Raw genomic sequence first — 19432 nt, forward strand, 5'->3', positions numbered from 1 at the left:
GCAGCCCTGACAACTAGAACACATGGACAGGGATCTTCCCCTACTGTACAGCTGGGGAAACTGAGGCTCTGAGACACAGCCTTGTTCAAATCCACTCAAACATCAGAGCAGTGGGGATGGAGTCTGTGCTGAGCCAGGTGCCCTCCGGGCCAGGTGTTCAAGCTGGTGGAGTGGGTCCCTGCACCTTGGGGTCCTGGGGGGAGACAGACTGTGGGGTGTGGGGTCTCTTGATCCACCAGACTCCAGGGCAATCAAAGTTCACGGCTGTTGTCCTAGACCCAGGATCTCATCCAGACTCCTGCTCCTCGTCAGCCTCGGAGGACTCAGTTTCCAACCCTCTGCACCCCGCTTTCCTGTGCTGCGGGTGTGTGGCACTGGGGGAGGGGTAGCTCCTCAGGGAGCAGAGTGGGGGCATGTGGTGTTCCCCTCCTGGGCCCCACTCTCCCGGTCCTACTCAGCCTCCCAGTTAGTAGGATACCCCCAAATTGGCTGCATTTCCTGGATGCCCCAATGGGCAGGGGCTTTGTCCAGCTGAGCTGCAGCCCATCAAGGCCTCTGGTAAAATCTGCCCTGTGGGGAAAGGAGCAGCAGATCAGGAAGGACAGGACACAGCTCCCCGTCCTGGCTGCTTAGCTCTTCCAGGCGGAAGTGTGTCTGTCCTGCTGCTGAGGCCCATGCCACCCTGCAGAGCGCTTGTGGGCCCCAGATTCCGTGGGCCGAGGGCGGGGAGCAGTCAGTGGGGAACCTGGCCCAGTGTAAGCACCCGGAGCAAATAAACAGGCAGCCAAGTGCGTGTGGGGTGTGCTCAGGAGCCCTGCACGAGTGCCAGCTCTGCCCTGGCACCTGCCCGGCTGGTCCCCGGCCCGAGTTCCTTCCACTGTACCTGGTCCGGCCCATGCGGGCTGTTTCAGCAGCAGCCTTGACGTGTGTACTCCATCCTTTCCCTTTTCAAAGGTCTCCGGGGAACTTTCAGTTTCTTGGGTAACTTTCTTTTGTTTTTTTGAGACTGCGGTCTTGCTGTGTAGTTCAGGCTGGCTTTGAAGTTACCAAATAGCCTGGGCTGGCCTCTAGCTTGCAGTGATCCTCCTGCCTCAGCCTCCTGAGGGCTAGGATTAAAAGCATGCACCACCACACCCAGCCATTTGGGTATCTTTCAAAGGTGCTGATTTTTTTTTTTTTTTTTGTACTGGGGATCAAACTCGGGTCCTTTCACTTAAGAGGCAGGCGGCAGAACCACTGAGCTAAATACCCGGCCCTCAAAGGTGCTGATTTCTAATGACACCCGGGTCTTCCTGGGGTAACATAAAAAGCAATGAACTGGGACGGTGGGGCTGGGGATTTAGCTCAGTGGTTCTGCCGCCTGCCTTGACCTGGGACTGTGCCTTTCAGACACTGTCCCCAACCCTCACCAGCTGCAGGGCTGGCTGCACTGTTCTGCACCCCTGGGAACAGCACTGCCCTCTTCTATGGACAGAGGTGGTGCTGCTGGGGTGCTTCCATGGCCCCACATGCCTTACGCCACTGCCTCGACTCTTTACTAAATCATTCTTCTCTTAAACGCTCACTTAGGTGCACTGCAGTACTGACAAGGGTATCCAGAGCCAGAGGGCGGCACTGCGAATCTCCGGCAGTCCCGGTTCCCACCCCTGCCCTCTGTGGAAGGCACCCATTTCACAGACCAGGAAAGCGAGGCCAGGCACAGGAGTGCTGCCTGTGGCTCCACAGCGGGTGAGTCACACGGTCACGGCTCCTCGGGGCTCAGGTGGAAGCTCCTTCCATCCATGAGCACACTGAAGGGCTGGTCCCTCCGCCAGGCACCGTCACTCCTAACTGCCCTCTTCCACAGCAAACGCTGCTGGGATTGTAGGTGATGGTGTCTCCACCGCCCCGGGGGCCACCCTGTGCCGGATGCTCAGGCCACCCCTCCGGTCCTCCTGCCCACACACCCAGCAGCCAGGGGATCCAACCTGCCGCTTGGGGAGCTGAGCCTCAGGGAGACATGTGGGCCGCTCAACGCCACAAGTCAGGTGGCAGGCGGAGGCCCAGAGACTGAGCAGGAAGAGCAGAGCCCTTGTTCACGAGCACATTTATGAGGAAGGAAAGAACTGTGTGTCGATGACGTGATGAAACTCAACGCTTAGCGCTGGATGAGAATAACAAGGGGGCCTGGATGGGGGATGCCTGGGTGCTCTTGGTGTTGACGGGGAGGCTGAGGGCATGGTGGTCCCAGTCTTGCCCAGGGCGAGGAGCCCTCCCCAGGAACCTGGGCAGCAGTGGGACCCCTGCTTCCAGGGCCATCTGGGCCTGCTAGGAGGAGTGGAGCCTTCCCTGCCTAGAGGAGTCAGGGCGGAGACAAGTTCTGCCTGGGATGCTCTCTGGCGAAAAGAGAATCTCCTCCCCTGGGCCATGTCCTCACCTCACCTCTGCTGCCGGACCACAGAGGTTGGCATAGATCCCACCCTTTCCTTTCTGGAACCAACGTGAGGGCAAAGGAGGCTCCTTGGGGATGCCACTTCCACATCCTCCTGTAAGCCACAAGCTGCTCTGGGGCTGAGTGCACACTCGTGTGCCTGCACACATGTGCACGTGGGTGTCATCTTCACAGATCCCCCACCCTTGCTGTACACACAGGGCCATCCTGGGCACCTCCGTGCCCTCCGGCTGACCAGGCTGCAGAGAGCTGGGACCACAACAGAGGATGAGGGAACACGGGGCCTCAGGGAACCCCTGCCCACGCTAGCCACACCCTGGTGCCAGGCTTGGGCCACCCCACTTCGGGAGGGTCCCTGGCTTTAGACAGGCACCTCCATCAGGCACACACAGGACAAGGCTGGCAGCCACACTGCTGTCCTGGAGGTGCAGGTCCAGGGCCGGTGCCCTGAGCACGGGGCAAGGCTCCTTCTGAAAGTAGGGGTGTGAGCCAGGAAGAAGGGCATTGCTGAGGTCTCCAGACCCGAGCTTGTCCCTGGGACCACAGAGCTCAGCGAAGGCTGGCAGTGTGGCAGCCGAGGCCCCAGCAGGGCTCGGGGAACCAGGCGTGTGGGATTGAGACAGGCCAGAGGCAGCTTGGCAAGAGGCCTGCGGGCAGGGTGAGGCCTCGAATTCTACAGTCAGAGAGCTGAGGCCTGGGGGGGCAGGATGGGCCCACGGCACCCAGCTTGGGATGGCACCACCTAAAGCAGGCAGGGCCTCCCTCTCCTCCACGCTGTCCCCACAGCACGCCCTGCACGCAGCTTCCTGGGCCTCAGCAACACCCGTCAGAGCCACCTGCCAGCGTCACCGTTACAGGAGGCTCCTACATGCACACACAACTCTAGTGTGCACCCGCAACCACACGGGTACCCACACAGGGCCACGGACCCCCACCCCCACCTAGATAGGGGACCTGCCGTCCATACACCAATTCACTCAACACACCCTGTGTCACACAACAAGCACGCAGAGCGTGCACAGCTCAGACAAGATGAGCAGCCACACACTGGTTCTCTCTCTCTCTCTCTCTCTCTCACACACACACACACACACACACACACCCCAACTCAGCTCTCGTGTGCAAGCGATCATGCAAACAGCTGCTCATGCACAAAACCAGTTCAAATGCCTAGACACACGCACACCTGTGCTCTTAACGCACACACAGTGGTCAAAACACACATGCCGCCCCCTACAGAAAAATTCACACACGTGCCCACAGCCACCATAGGCACACAGACACACAAAGTCACAGACAAGCTCCGAACAAACCCACTCACACCAGAATGTGCAGAAATTCATGTGCGTCTGACATCGGGGCACATGTATGCGCACACTCACACACAGGTGTGTAAACGTGCACCCTGCACTTGTGCCTAGGCCCCAAGCACACATGCACACACATCTCCACACAGGCATCATCCGCGTGTCTGTGTGCTCACGCATGCACAGGGTGTATGTTCCTAGTCGCCACACACAGCCACTTCACACATCCTCGTGTGTCTTCACACTTGCGCATGGACTCAGCCCCCAGATACGCATCCTGCTCAGCCACACTCATGGTCACACCCAAACCTGCCCACCCTGAGCGAGTCAAAGATGCAGCAAGCACGCTGCCCGAGGACGGGGACGGGACTGAGACGGAGTGAGTCCCCACGCCCAGGCCTGCCCGCCCGTGACGGGGCACTCACAGCAGCTTCAGGATCTCCACGTAGCAGCCGAGTGTGCGGTCGGCCTGGGGGCCCAGCTCGATGCTCATGGTGCTGCAGGCAGGGCTGACCATGAGGCAGTCGATGAGGTTGGGCTCGCTGTCGTTGCCCGTACTGGCCGTCAGTGCTGGCTTGGCAGTGCTGGTGCGCTCCACCTCCACGTGGATCTCGCTGGAGGCCACGACCACCGACTTGAGCCGCGCGTCAGACAGCGTGGCTTCCTGAGACACCAGGTCTGGGCTGGGGTGCAGAAGGCGCAGAGGTAAGGTGGGCTTCCGGTCGCATGGCTGCTGGCAGCCGTTCCGGATCTCCTTCAGGCTCGGGGAGTTGTCACGGCTGGGGGAAGAGGAGACGGAGTGCGTGATTGGGCACGGCGTGGTACACTTGGAGGCACAGGCGCGACCTTCAGAATGGCCCTTAAACCACAGCCTTGGCTTCACGCAGGGGGACCGGGGTGTCTGTCTCCCTCCCCAGTCCTCATGACAACAGGATCTCCACTGTGATCCCTGCTCTGGGAACGAGGACAGGGAGGCTCAGCAGGGTGAGTGCTCGCCCAACATGCCACCAGAGGAAGTGCAGGCTGGAAACCCAGACCCGGGGTCCCTGCAGCAGGGAGGGGCGCTCAGGACACATCTGCAGGATGGGGAGGCAGGTTCGTCTCTGCCCCAGCCACCAGCCTGCCCTCGGCATTCACCTCTGCCTGGCGCCTCCCCTGGCCTCCCCAGGCACCCCTGTGCCCGCTAGACAGTCTGCCTCTGCTTGCTTCCCGCAGTCCAGCTGTCTCCCGACTTCCACACCAGTGTCCCCCGGGGCTGATGTCTGTCCAGCCAGGTGACAGCTCACATCCACTCTCACCAGGGACCCTACCCAACGGCTGTCAAACCCTTGACTCCAGCCTGCGCCCCGCCCCCCAGGAGCACTCCAACCCCGACAGCATCTCCATGACGCCTGCCCGGGTGGCACCAGGTGCTAACTGAGGAAAGGGCTCCGGGACATCACTAGGGTCACATTTGTGTGGAAAATCGTGACATGGGGCCTCTTTCCTGCAGGACTTGTCAGAGCCTTGCCCTGGTCCAAGCCCCCCTCTGTGAGTGGGCCAGTGGGGGGCGGTGCATCCTATTGGGCAGGAGAGACAGCAGTGTTTCCAGGTACACTCTCTGAGCCACCACCTTGGACATCCAGGGGAGGAGACGCTCCCTGGGGCCAAATGACCGGCCTCCAGGCTGGGGCTCATTCATGAGTCTGGGAAGCAGGGATCTGAAACCGGGCCTCTCTGACTGCTCCCCACTAAAGTGTCTTCCCCTGGAGCCCTGTGAAGGTCTCTTCTGCCAGGAAGTCTCCCTTGATTTCTTTTTCCAAACACAGGCACCTGCCTTGCTCTGAACTAATGCATGGGGCTCCACCCATCTGTACCCCAAGTCCACCGAGCTGGGGGTCTCAGGGGTACAGCCTAGTTTCCTCCCGTGTATGGTCAGGCTGAGATCCCCTCACTGCTCCTCGTGACTCTGAGCATTGTGGCATGATAAGAAACAGCTGCCGGTCCGAGACAGTCCCTCATGTGCCACACACGAGAGCCCTAGGCTCCACGTTGGCCTGGGCCTTGCACACGGCAGCTCCTGTGCATAGCAGGGTCTGAATTTATCTTGGTCCTGCCTGGAGCCAGGGCTAAGCAGAGCCCACTGAGGGTGTTTAATAAATATGCTCTGAAACTTGGGGGAGGCGGGACGATGGCCCACTGGCTAACGCCCAAGCATTTTAGGGTTGATGGAAAACTGTGTGTGGTCCGTAGGGGGCCAGGGCGACCTGAATCTCCCTTTGGTTCAAACTTAATTTGTTCTCTGAAAGCTCAACACTCCACTTCCCACTGTTTGCCTTAGCTGGGATTTAGGAGTGGATTCTCAAGGCTGTTTGGCTCCGACTGGTGATTTTCCAGAGAGCCGCGCTAACCTGGGTCAAGCTGCCTGTGCTTTTCTGCCTGAGAGTACATTGTGTGCCCAGTGGGAGCGCCGCGTGGCCCGGAGGACAGCACAGCTCTATCTTGGAGGAACTGACCAATGGGCGTGGGGGATCTGAGTCTGGGAAGCATCTTGGCAGCATCAGGTTTCCTGGGGTGATGTCCTGGAGGAACTAGCAGTAGCATGGGCACCGAGGGGGCTCAGCTGTGCTGGGCTGGGAGTCAGAGCCAGCCTGTGAGGGAGGCGGAGGGCCTGCGTCTTCCTCCCCACGCCTCCACCCTGACACCCGAGGCTGCAGGTGCCGCCTGCGGGTCCCCAAGGTCATGCTCGCCCCACCCACCACCCTCTACCCAGCAGCAGCCCGAGGCATCAGGAACTGAAATTGCAGCTGTCCCTCCCCTACTGCAAACCTGCTGTGAACTTGTAATGTTCTCAGGACAGAAATTCTGCATTGTAACAACACAGCTCTGAACTCAAGGTGTTCACTCCAGCTACATCTTTCACTTCTTTTCTCTCTCTGCTCAAGGCATGCTAATTCCTGCTGTTCTTCCACCTTCAGTGTGCAGCAGAATCAGCTGCAGAGTTTAAGGATGCAGATTCCCAGGGCCTTGTCCTGGGAACCTGGATTCTAAAGCAGCAGTCCAGGTGATTCTGAAGCAGGTGGTCAAGACCCTCACTTGGAGGGGGCCGGGGATTTAGCTCAGTGGCACCACGCCTGCCTTACAAGTGCAAGATCCTGAGTTCGATCCTAGTACCAAAAACAAACAAAAAAAACAAAACAAAAAAGACCCTCACTTGGAAAAACACCATGAGTACTGGCAACTCCATTGCTCCCCCCTAGGCCTTCACAGGCACTGTTCTCTCCACGTAGACCACCCTCTTCCTGACTCTCACCTTGCTAACATCAGGTGGTGTCAGCTTAAATGTCCCCTCCCTTAAGGACCTTTCAGCAGTGGTTATTTTTGAGTGTCAACTTGACTGGTTTGGGAAACACCCAGGAAAACACTAAAGCACGCTTCTGGGCGTGTCTGTGAGATGTTTCCAGAGATGACTGGTATGTGGGACAGCAAACTAGGGGAGGAGACCCACCCTGGATATGGGAGCACCATCCAATAGGGTGGGCCTGAGGGACACAACTGGAAGGTGGAGGATGTCCACCAGCATGTCATCCCCTCTTCCTGTCTACAGCTCTGCTCTACCACATGGTCCCCACCCTGATGTCCCGTCTCACCACAGGGCCAGAAGAAAAGGAGCCAAGGATGAGGGACTAAACCTCTGAAACTCTGAGCCAAAGTAAATGTTTCCTCCTTTAAAATGCCAATGTCAGGTATTTAATCACAGCCGAGAAGCTGGTGAATACACCTTCCTCACCTCCCACTAGAGCAGGAGTTCTTGACTCTGGTCATAGGAGTCCAAACAAACAAACAAACAAACAGGGCTAGGCCGGGGATTTAGCTCAGTGGTTTCGCTGCCTGCTGCGCAAGCGCAAGGACCCGAGTTCGATCCCCAGTACCAAAAAAACCCAAACCCCCCCCAAAACCCCAAAACAAACAGGGCTAGGGATTTAGCTCAGTGGCACCATGCCTGCCTCGAAAGCACAAGGTCCTGAGTTCAATCTCCTGTACCAAAACAAAAAACAAAACAAAACAAAAATCAAAGGAAGGATTGAAAAGTGCCAGGGCCACCCAATTAAATCAGAGTGGCAGTGCAGGAGGCCCAGGCATCCTTCTCCTTACTAGAGAGAGCCATTGCTCGCAGAATGAGGCCAGATTTCAGACCACAAAGTCCTGTGCTCCCACCGTGAGGTGCAGCAAACCTTTCGGCCAGCCCTGGTGTCTACAAACTTATGTATTACACACACACACTCCACACTTGTGCATGCTCACATACACACACGCACACCCTGCCCAGCTGGTGGGAAGCCTTCAGCTGCAACACGCGTTCTGAAAGCCCAGGCGCCACGCAGCCACTGGTGCTGACTCAGTGTCTGCTTTGTCCTCAGCATCCCTGGCAGCAGCTACTCCACCTCCCCGGCCCAGCCACTGACTTTGACACGACCCCACAATAGGGTGCGGCACGTCCCCACACAGGCTCTCCCGGCAGTGGGAGCGACTGACCTGTTGATGAACTCTTCGTAGCAGGAGTAGATGGCAGCCAGGCACACGGCCACCAGGTTGGGCAGGACCCGGGGGTGGGGGCAGTGCCCCGTGGGGCCGTGCATGCTGGAAAAGAGCAGAGGGCAGGTGAGAGGCTGCATATGGAGGGCACGTGGGCACCTCGGCACTCAGGCCACCCCTCCCGGGCTTTGCTCCTGGCTGCCCCAGTGTGGGCGGCAGAGGGTCCGGCTGCAACCAGATTGCAGATCCGTGGTAGCTGCTTGGAGCCCAGGTGAGCAGCCCAGCAAGCTCCTGATGGCACCCCAGTGTCGCAGGCCTCGACATGAGGAAGTAGTGTGCTGTTCAGTGGTGACACTGAGAATTGAGTGCTCCGATTCCTGAGAAACCTCAGCACATGGTGGCTGGGGCGCCACAGGGTTCTGGAGTAATTTTTCATGACACTGCTTTCTTAGGGTCATCTTAGCACAGGGTCCAGAGCAGTCACCGAGTCCTCAAGGTCCCAGCTACCTTCACTTGCCAAGGCTGTCTCTGCTGCCATTTCCTGTCCGGAGAATGGGCTGCTCTGGGCCTGGTGAGGACACCCGAAAACTTTCTGGGAAACTCATTGCAGCTGCTGTCACTTAGGTCTAGCCTGACAAAAGGATGCAAGCCAACCCCAGGGGTCCTGAAGTCACCAGAGACATGGAAATGCGTCCTGAGTGGGAGGTGGGTTTCTTTTCAGGAATCCACAGAACTGAGATGACTAGGATTTTCTTAGGAAACGAGAAGAGTTAACAACAAGGACTGAACCTGTGCTCCGCTCCTGCACTGTGCTTAGCACCTCACCCATTCTCCAAGTAACCAGATGGGGTGGGGACCAGCAACCTCATTTTATAGACGGGGAAACTGAGCCACAGACCAAAAATTGAAAAATAAAAAAGCAGAGCAAACGAGCCCCAAACACCGGAAGCCAGAAAGAACAACAGTATTTGGCTGGCTCTTGGAAAGCTTGGGGGTCTGAGGCTGGAGCCCTAGATGCTGACCCTTAGGGCCACCAGCTGGACTCCTTCCCGGAACTCAGCAACTACAGCACAGGGGAGGGGCCGAGGTGATGCTGACATTACTCAGGACTGGCACCATTTCTGGAGTCCCAGTGGACAGCACACACTGAGGTAGGCTTCCTCCTGCAGCATCCCATCGGGCTGCAGCTCCCTCCCCGAATCCCAGGAAGCAGGTTCAGAGAGGTACAGCAACTGGCTCAAGGCCACAGAGCAAGCAAGCGGCTTGGCCCAGACCCCACATGGTGGGAGGAGCCAGTGGGGTGCATAGAGGGGACACGGGGCCTCGCTGGGTGTCACAGAGCAGGCGGCTCCCTGGTGGACAGGTGCATGGGGACCATGGACACGGAGACCCACCTCTGAATGAATTTCTTCACCACCTCCATGCCAGCGTTGAGCTCATTCAAGGCGAGGATATACTCCTGAGTGAACAGCCTCAGCCGTGGGCACTTCCCGAAGTCCTGTGGGAGAGGGCAGGACTGGGACGCAGAGCAGGGCACCCCTCCTCCCAGCCCTGACCCCTGGGGGCCAGGCGGTGTCAGCCACACGCTCGGGCTTCTTCCTGGCACCACCCCAGGGCCCTGTGGGACCCCAGCCCAGCTCCCCGTGTCCTCAAACTGCCGTGCTTGGTGAGGAGATGCCTGCCCTTCCTTCTGAGTGACAGGTGGGAACGTGGCCCCCAAGCCAGGGCCCTCCTGGGGGGAAGGGGCATGCCTGGTGCAGCCTCCTGGGGCCATCCCCTGACTAGGTAGCCCCAGCTGCCCCTGGCTCCAGGACCAAACTCTGGGAACACCTGTGACTGTGTGCTTTAGGCTGGAGAGAAAAAGCCACCCTCAAAAGTCACACGAGCCAGGCATGGTGGTGCATGCCCACCACTCGGGAAGCTGAGGCAGGAGGAGCTCAAGTTTGAGGCCAGCTTGGGCTACATAGTAAGACCCTGTCTCAAAAAATAAAACAAAAAGGTGCATGAGACGCAACAGGCAGGCAGACAAGATTAGGAAAGGATGGACAAAGGTGAGTGTATGTGAGAAGCGTGGAAGGAGGTGTGTGAGATGCTGTGAAGGAGACCTGAGTGTGATGACGCGGCCTGCGGAGGGCACACGAGGGTGCGGAGGCCAAGGTGGCCGCTGTGACAGCGCCATCTGCAGGTGGGAGGAGGTGCTGCAGCGCGGGGAGGACCACGTGAGTCCACAGCCCGGGGAAGCTTCACCCAGCAGCCAGCCCAGGACAAGGGAGCCTCTTCTCCAGCCGACAGACTAACTGGAGGCTGACACCACCCATCAGCAGGCCGGGGGGGGGCGGCTGCTGGGGAGCTAACTGGGAGAAACAGAGCGTCCAGGAAGAAGGGTAGCACGGCTGTCCCACTCCCACGGTCAGGCTGTCAGGGCATGGCTCGCTCCGAGACGGCAGAGGGGTGCTTGGTGTCTCCAGCTCATCCTTCCTCTCCTTAGGGAAATCCACTGATACAGCAGCCCGAGGGCTGGGGTGCAGCTCAGTGGTGGGGTGCTTGCCTAACCCAGGCCAGGCCCTGAGCTTGATTCCCAGCACTACCAAAAAAAAAGCAACTCCAAGCTGAGTGTGGTGACACACACCGGGAACCCCAGCACTCTGGGAGGCTGAGGCAGGAGGATCACAAGTTTAAGCCCAGCTGTACAGCACCCCCACACCAGGACCCCTGAAGGCTACAGGGACTCAGCCTGAGGCCAGGCCACAGCTGTCCACTCTGGGTTCACCCCGGAGCTGCCTGATTTCTGGCTGATTCATGTGGACAACATTCCAGGCTGTAAAGCTCACTGAGCTCCAGAGAGAAGCTGCATCTGAGCCCTGGGAGCTGTCGGGGTGCTGTGTCCCTTTGATGTCAGAGGTTCTCCCAGAGCCTCAGGAGTGTGCAGGAGTGGGGTCACCTGCGCAGGAGCCACCCTGGCCCGTGCACCTGTGCATGCAGCTGTCTCTGGTGAGTTACAGCCCCGCTTTGCAGGAGGAGCCTCAGAACATTTGCTCTGGCCTTTCAAAGGGCTCGACTCTCCCCGCCCCACACCCTTGGGGACCTCAGAGTTGTTAGGCAGAGGCCTTTTCCTCCCTTGTCCTCCCACCCCTGAGGGAGGTTTCCCCCGTGGAGAAAGCACTACCTAGGGCATTCTTGTCTCACACGAAGAAAACAAATGAGTTTATCCCAAATCCGAGAGGATCTCAGAAATAAGCAATAATTCAATTACAGCTTGTGATCGCTCAGGGTAGAGAATGGTAAAGAGCACTCATTCCAGGACCAGGACGATTCACTGAGTGGACACTGCCTGCCCAGAATGCTGCCCGGGGAAGGAGAAGCTGTCTCTAAATCGGAAGGAAGACTGCAGGCATCGATTAATGATGTCTGCCACGGATGCAGGAGGGAAGGGCTGCAAGCTACGTGCGAAGAGGGCTGAAGGGCCTGGCCTCGGGTGTCTGTTCCAGCTGCTCCTCAGACCCTGGTTCCCTGCCAGCCTTTCTGGGCCCTGGGTTCCTCCCGGGTGTACGATGTCACAGGGCTAATGACATCACACACTCCCCGAGCTCTGCATTCTGCCTGGCTCCAAGAAAGTGCACAGTGAGCACCTGAGTGGAGGCTGGCTGCTCCTACTCACAGCTGGGCCCCGGGACCAGGTGGCAGACCCTGATGATTAAGTTTCCCCACATGTAGTATGCAGAAAATAATATTTGCCGCTGTCACTGGGAAGATGGGATGAAATCTAAGGGCCACACAGGTGACAGTGCCACTGAATTCTCCGTTTGTATCTATAAAAACAAACTAGCGCCATCCTTCATGAGCTCTCAGTCGTGTCCCCTCGTGCTCATGCCCCTTCTGTCTGGGGACACCACTGCACCCCCACCTTGGGCTGTGTCCATTTCTCACTTTCCTTGCTTTCCATGACTGGGATGGTTCTGGGGCGTTTTGTAGACTGTCCCTCAACTTTGCTAACCGTGAGCCTGGGCCCATGGGCTATGAGGGGGACCCCAGGGTAAGCGCTGTTTTCACACTCATGTCGAGGGCCCACTCTGTGAACACGATGCATCACTGTTGGCATCGGCTTTGATCACCCAGCTGGGGTCAGGTCTGCCAAGTTTCTCCACCAGGAAGATATTTTTTTTTCTACTTCTGGGATTGAACCCAGGGCCTTTGGACTGAGCTACATGTTCAGCCTTTTAATGCTCTTCTCCCTCCCACGCTGTGGCCCTGTACACAGCCCACCCAAGGACATGGAGGCCAAGCACGCTGCTGGAAACCTGTCTTTTCCTCTGGCCACAGCATTTCTGTATTCTCACTACGGTGAAAGCATCCTTCCTATTGCTTTAATGGAAAAACGACAGCCAAGGAGGCGCAGGCTGCACAAAGCCCCAGCTCCTCATTCAGAATCCACTGGGCCAACCCCGCTCCCAAACCTGCGGGAAACCAAAAGGCTGGGGCGGCTCAAGAGGCCAGCATCAGACACTCACCATGTTATGCTTGAGGATTCTCTGCACCACGGGTGTGAACACCTCGATGACCACCATGGACCGGGGCCGCTCTCTGCAGTGCTGCGGGCAGAGGGGCTCGGTCAGCGTGGGCGGCAGCATCCTGTCAGCAGCCAGCCACTTCTGGCAGGCCGGGGACCTCGAGCCCCACGGCAAGCCCGCTTCTCTTGCTGAATACGGCTGCAGAGCTTATTTTAAACCAGACTTTGTATTTTAAGAGCAGCTGAAGAAGATGTAGAGGTGTCCCGTGTGCACCCCGTCCCCCTGGCCACACAACCACCCTGCTTGTTTTGGGGATGAACCTGCGCTGGGCGTGACTTCACCCAGGCCCACGGCTGGCCTCAGTTACCTTGGTGATGCGCACACTGCGGGGTCTGGACAAATGACAAGGACGTCTGCACCTCAGGTGCTCCGCCCAAAGCCTTCTGTGCGTCGCCTTCACCCTCCCTCCCCACACCCGGGCCCCACTGATCCCGTGCTGGCTCTGTAATCTCACTTTTGCCAGAATGTCACATCCAGGCCTTGTATCCTTTATGTGAATTGCAAGGGACTCAAGTGCTTCAAGTATTTTTGGCTTTCGGGATGTTTGCACATACACAATAAGTTATCTCGGGGAGGGGGGGACCTCAGTCTAAACCTGAGAACCATTTATGTTCTGTATACTTTTGCCCATAGCCCACAGGTAATTTCCTATTGTATTTTAATGTGTTTATGTTTTCTTTAAAAAGTTTTCTGTTGAATTGTTTTTGTGGTACTGGGGTTGAATTCTGGGTCTCTGCACTGAGCTATATCCTCAACACCCTTTTTATTCTCGATTTTGAAACAGGGTCTTCTTAAGCCACTAAGTTCCCCCGGTTGGGCCCCAACCTGTGATCCTCCTGTCTCAGCCTCCCAGAGTGCTGGCATTAGAGACGTGCACCACCACAGCCAGCAGCCTGTCTGACGGTGACTTGGCAGGTACGCAGTTTCCCACTCATGATGTCTTGTCAGGGCTGGATAGTTTTGGATTTGGGAACATTTCAGATTCGGGGTTAGGAATGCTAAATGGACAACTGGACTTTCATAGCATGCAGCTGTTTTGGTTTGGTTTCTCTCACTTGGTCACGTATTTAAGGTTCCTCCCAATCTTTCCGTGGCCTGACAGCTCATTTCAAGGCTGAGTACAACGCACTGCTTGCAAGTACCATGGTTTCTTCATTCATTCACCTACTGAAGGACATCTTGGTTGCTTTCAAGTTCTGTAAATTATGACTAAAGTTGCTATAAACACCTGTGTGTAGATTTCTATTTAGATATAAGTTGCAAGTCATTTGGGTAAAAACCAAGAAGCATCATAGCTTTCTTTCCTGCCCCCTTCATTTTTTTTTTTTTTTCAGTACCAGGATCGAACTCGGGTCCTTGCGCTTGCAAGGCACGTGGCAGAACCACTGAGCTAAATCCCCGGGCCCCCTGCCCCCTTCACTTTGTTGGAGTAAAAAAAGCAGATGGCAAAAGATCTTTTGTTTGTTTTTTGTTTTGATTTTAAAGGCTAAGACTGTCTCAGAAGACACAGACAAGGAGTCCGCTCTGACACAATTCTTATCTGTTCATGAGACTTGGAGAATTAAGTTTGAGCAAGCCTGACCTAATGGAGCTTGAAAATCAAGCCTAAGAACAGCCATACTGGAAATTCTCTGAACCCTCCGCCATGACTTAAGAATCAGGCAGTGCTGTGCAGGCCTCGGGCTCAGCTGCACTCTCTTCACCAGCATGGCGCTGTTTGGAGTTGCTGCCCACACACGCTTCTAGCCACATGGCCCCTGGAGGTGCTGAGCCTGCAGACCCTGCAGGAGGACGGGGGCCCAGAGAGGGAGACTAGGGCTTTCTGGGGCATCCAGATGTGTAAACTGTCCTCAGATCCTGAGTTCCAGGCTTGGGTGCCGGCCACCAGCTGCCCAGCAGGTCCAGGTTGCCCGCTCGGTCTCCCTCCAGTTCCCCCCTGGGCTGCAACCCAAGGGGAAAACAGCCGGAGGTCCACGGACCACTGGAGCCCCTCAACCCCAGAAGGCAGGAAATGCCAGGCGGGTTTCTCCCACTTCACCCCTTCCCAAACCATGCTACCATGCACCCTAGGTAAGGCTGACTTTGAACAAAGCACCATGGTTTTAGAATAAATGTTTGGAAACCACGAGGTCTGGGAGAAACCCCAGCTGAAGAGGACAGCGTGGGGTGGGCACATCTGGATTAAACCGGGTGGACCATGGGGAGAGGGGACCCGAGGTGACTCTGTGCTACTGGACTCCACCCAGGAGGGTCTAACACAGAATGTTGGGGACACAGCCCCCTTGTGCCCCAAGGAGCCGGATCTGTGTGCACACATGCACATGCTCGGGGGTGCTCTCCCTGCAGACCAGAGGGCACATGCTGTGCACAACTGTGCTAGGAAGGGGAAGGGTGTTCGGGCCCTGACACACACACCCGGGCACTTGGGCGAGCAGGTATGTGTGCCTGGGAAAGTCTTCTGATGGAGCGACGGGCCCGGAGGGGACAGCACAGCTCTGTCTCCCTTTCCAAGCTCCCAGCTCCTGACACTGCAAAGCTTAGCCTGTGATAAGGAAGGGGTGGGGACCCCACACTCTTGTGGTGAGGAGCCGGGGAGGGGAGGGGACGAGGGAAGTGAGTTAGCAGGAGTGAGACAGCGCCGGGCAGCGGCAGACCCAGGCCGGGTGTCTTTCCAAGGACCTCAAATCATTACATACAGTGCAAACTGGTTTGTGCGCCGGCCGGGCTCCCAGGCCACTGGGCTGGACCTGGGGCACGAGGGATGCCCGGTGCTCGTGTGGCTGGGCATGCACCGTGTGAATCCAGGTGCAGGGCTGGCACTGGGGCCCTGGGAGCAGATGCCCTATTGCACAGCCCCTGCAGGCTAACCTGGCGTTTGCTGCCAGCTTCCTCAGTTCAGGGAAAGCCCTGTGGCCGGGACCCCACCGTGGGCCAGCTGGTGCTCGGAGGAGCCTCGGCTAAGAATAACCCAGCCCTGACGTCAAGAGCCCAGAAAATCAGCTCAGGCGGCCTCCTGGGACAGCCGGGAAGTTATTCCAAAGACAGGCCAGACACTCCTCCCAGCCCAGCTGGGACCCTGCTCACTCTCCCAACTGCCTGCAGGCGTAGCCCTGAGAAGAGAGGCCCCGAATGCCCTCTGCCACACCCGGGACCCTGACCCAGGCACACCCACCCCGCAGAGGCAGCGCCGTACCTTGCAAAAGAATTCACAGAGATCTGGCGGTGGATGGTTGTTTTCCAGCAAAGGAGCGATTGCCTGAAAGACAAGGAACAGACACCAGTTGGCGCGATGCGCACAGTGGGGCCGGCGAGTGTGTCTCTAGGAGAGGCAGGGCTGCAGGGCACAGCTGGCCAGTGGCGGGATGGGGCCCAGCATGACCACAGGAGAGAGCGACACACAGTCAAAACAGCCTCCTGCCATCCTGTGGGGAGAAAAAGCCCATTTTCTAACCTAGGCTCCGATAAACAAGCTGATCAGACCCCCCTGGCCCAGAAACAGGGGTTTCATGGCCCACCGGCAGCTGTTCTTGTCCCCTACAGACCCACGGCCCCTAACTAAAAGGCAAATATGACGCTACACATCCTGCTGCTGTGTGTGAGGGACCTGAGCACGCTCAGAGTTCAGTGCCTATGGAGCCCTGGAGTCTCCCCTGCACACACAGACGGCTGACCACTCGGGCTGGTGGCAGGGTCCCGAGTGTAAACCCTGCCTCTGCCACTTCCTGGCGGTGTGGCCATCAGAGCTTCACCTCTCGGGCCCCTCGCTGCCCCTGGAAGTGTGAGCCAGGCCCTTGGTCCCCACTGCGAGGTCCCTCTGTGGTGTCCTATGCACTGCAGGGGACAGACTATGTCACCAGCCTTGACAGCTGCAAGCCAGGGCCCCCCACCCCGGAGTGGCACCCCAAGCTATCCCGAGACAGGCGAGCTTTCACTAAGGTGGGATGCTGCTCACTGCTCCTGGGCCTGATTTCCTCGAAAGCCTGCTCCGCCTAACTGTACAGTAATGACACTTCTGCTTGCTCTGGGGACCGCGGGGAGAGGAAGTGTCAACAGAGGTCGGTGAGAGCCACCAAGGGTAGATCAGGCACTCAGACTGAGCTCGCTGAGGACAGAGGTGACAGCTTCCAGCAAGTGCCAACCGTCAGGGTGGCCCACACGGCTGGGGACAGGCCCCAGGCTGCCCTGTCCCACAAGGGGGCACTGGCTACAGGTGACACTTGAAAATTATTACTCATTTTTTTGAGACGGGGTCTTGCTATGTAGTCCAGGCTGGCCTCGAACTCATGGTGATCCTCCTGGCTCGGCCTCCCAAGTGCTAGGGTTATAGGCATGAGGCCAGGGACACTTTAAAATTATAACTGACATGACACCACTGATTTGGGATGAAACGAAACCCACCCCCAGGGTCACGCTCCCCCGAGTTCCACCTCACATTCCCCGCACCCCAGGGGCCATCACTGCAATGACGGTGACAGCGGGGACAGGGGCTCAGCGCCCCCAGTGATGCTGGGTGATGGGTGTCAGCACGGCCCTTCCTCAGGGGTGAAGCTGAGGCCAGAGAGATGAAGACTGGGGCCAAGGGCACTGTCGGAAAGGGCAGAGCAGGACCTGAACCGTGCCTGTGACCCCAGGGCCAGCGTCCTTCTGCGTGTGGCCCACACCACCGGGGAACAGCTGTGGAGAGAACTGGCAACGAAGGGCCAAACACTGGCCCAGCAGGCTCGGTGGCCCTGTCCCTGTCCGCAGCTGCCACCCACGAGGACCAGTCCTGCCACCGAGACTGAACTCTGCAAGCAGTCACTGCAGGAAGGACGCAGGCAGGCGTGGTCCCCTTGCATTGGGTCCAGCCAGTCCCTGGACACCAGGCCACTGCCACCACCTCCTCCGACAGGTTGACTTCTGTGGCACTGGAGACTGTACCCAGGGCCTCTGCACTAAGCTGCATCCCAGCCCTTTTAAAATTTTTATCTCGAGACAAGGGCTCACTGAATTGCTAAGCTGCCCAGGCTGGGCCTGAACTTGTGATCCTCCTGCCTCAGCCTCCCAGAGTGCTGGGATGACAGGCGTGTACTTCCACACCTGGCTGCAGGTCTGAGCCACAGGGATGGGGTAGGTGGGATGGGAGGGACCCGTCAAGCGTGACAGTTGTGTGGGCTTGGAATTTTCAGGGCCACTGTTTCCCCTGGGAGGTCCTAAGTGCCTGTGTTTGTTTCCCTTCGTAGATGAAGAGACCAGGGGCCGGGAGGTGACTGGTGCTGCCCTGGTCACAGAGAGGTCAACAGTTTCAAATGCGTAATAAGCAAACCAGCCCATCTTTCTGCAGAATCCTCCTCAAATCCTCCTCCTGGCATTCTGTTCTGTAAGGAGCCCTCCCAGCCTTGGTGTCAGTAAGAACGGAACCGACAGATCCATTTCGTAGGCAACAAAACTGAGGCCTGGCTGGAAAGGACTGGAATAGGCATCTAGAGGGGCTCTGGAAGAACAGGGGAGCTGCCCCAGGCAGGAGCTGGCGCAGGCAGGACCTCTCTGTCCCAAGAGGAAGCTACTGGCCACTCACGAGTGTGGGCCAGGGGTGCATCTGAACCAGCAGTGCCCAGAACAGCTCTGGAAGGACTGCCTGCCCTCGAAAGTCACCAGTGCTGAAGGTGAGGGCCCAGGATACGAGATCCAGGTGTAATCTTTAGCCCTGGGAGGGTCTCCCTGACATACTGTCAGGTGAAGGAGCAGGAGGATGGTGAGTTCGAGGCTAGCCTGGGCTACACAGCGAGACCCCGACTCCAAAAACCAAAGAAACAAACCAACAGGAGCCCCGGGGCAGGGTAACTCATCTTGTATCTCATTGTTCCTGTGCAAAAAGGAAATCCCAGAGCACAACCCATGTGACTGTCCCCACCTGGAAACAGGGACTCTGGGGAGGGTCGGGGACAGGGTGAGCGCTTGTTTTTAACCCCGACACAGATGCAGGCTGAGGCCATGAGTTCCCCACCCATGCGCTCAACCAATCAAATCAAATACCTGGGGAAAACCCTGCTTCCCTGCAGAACACGGAGACCTTTGCTCCTTGCCGTCCCCTAAGCGACACAGCCCGACCACTACAGACACAGTGCCTACACTGCTGGACGCCAGGAGACCTACAGTGCCCAGAGCACTTACAGGTATAAACAGCAGCCTTTCTGTACAGGGACCCGAGCACCTGCTGAGTCTGTTGCCCTCAGGGTCCAGGCTCCCCATGTGCACACAGTGATGACTGGACTTTTATGAAAACAATCGCCCAAGGTCATGGCCAGGTTTGAACTCAGCTCTGAACTGGAACTCGGGTTTAGCATCAAGGCTTTTGGAGGGGCAGTGCTTGAATCTAGCGAGTTGTACCTGCTGGGCAAGTGTTCCACTAAGATATATCCTCGGCTTTTTTTATTTTAATTTGAGACGGAGTCACTAAGATGTCGAGGGTGGGCTTGAACTTGCAATCCTCCTGCCTCAGCCTCCTGAAGAGCTGGGGTAGGGGCATGCGCCGCAGCACCCGGCTAAGCCTACTCTTCACCACCACTGAGCACAGCTGGGTCTGGATGCGGGCCCAGGCTTCGGGGTGATCCCCAGCTGTTGGCCACTGA

At 57.6% G+C, this 19432-nt stretch overlaps 1 protein-coding gene across 2 annotated transcripts in view; it reads right to left on the reverse strand.

Annotated features, from left to right (window-relative positions):
• Cmip (c-Maf inducing protein) overlaps window positions 1-19432 on the reverse strand; it is a 183103-nt gene that overhangs the window by 18319 nt on the left and 145352 nt on the right. For both annotated transcript variants that reach the window (XM_004842796.4, XM_087203962.1), the window contains exons 6-10: window positions 16015-16077; window positions 12762-12842; window positions 9648-9751; window positions 8254-8358; window positions 4164-4517 (exon numbers count right to left, since the gene is read on the reverse strand). In XM_004842796.4, coding sequence (XP_004842853.1) covers window positions 4164-4517; window positions 8254-8358; window positions 9648-9751; window positions 12762-12842; window positions 16015-16077 — 707 coding nt within the window. The remainder of the gene's footprint in view (window positions 1-4163; window positions 4518-8253; window positions 8359-9647; window positions 9752-12761; window positions 12843-16014; window positions 16078-19432) is intronic.

This window comes from Heterocephalus glaber, unplaced genomic scaffold (genome assembly GCF_053883595.1).
Source record: "Heterocephalus glaber isolate CG9 unplaced genomic scaffold, H.glaber_assembly_v1.0 deba00000071, whole genome shotgun sequence".
Classification (NCBI taxonomy): Eukaryota; Metazoa; Chordata; class Mammalia; order Rodentia; family Bathyergidae; genus Heterocephalus; species Heterocephalus glaber.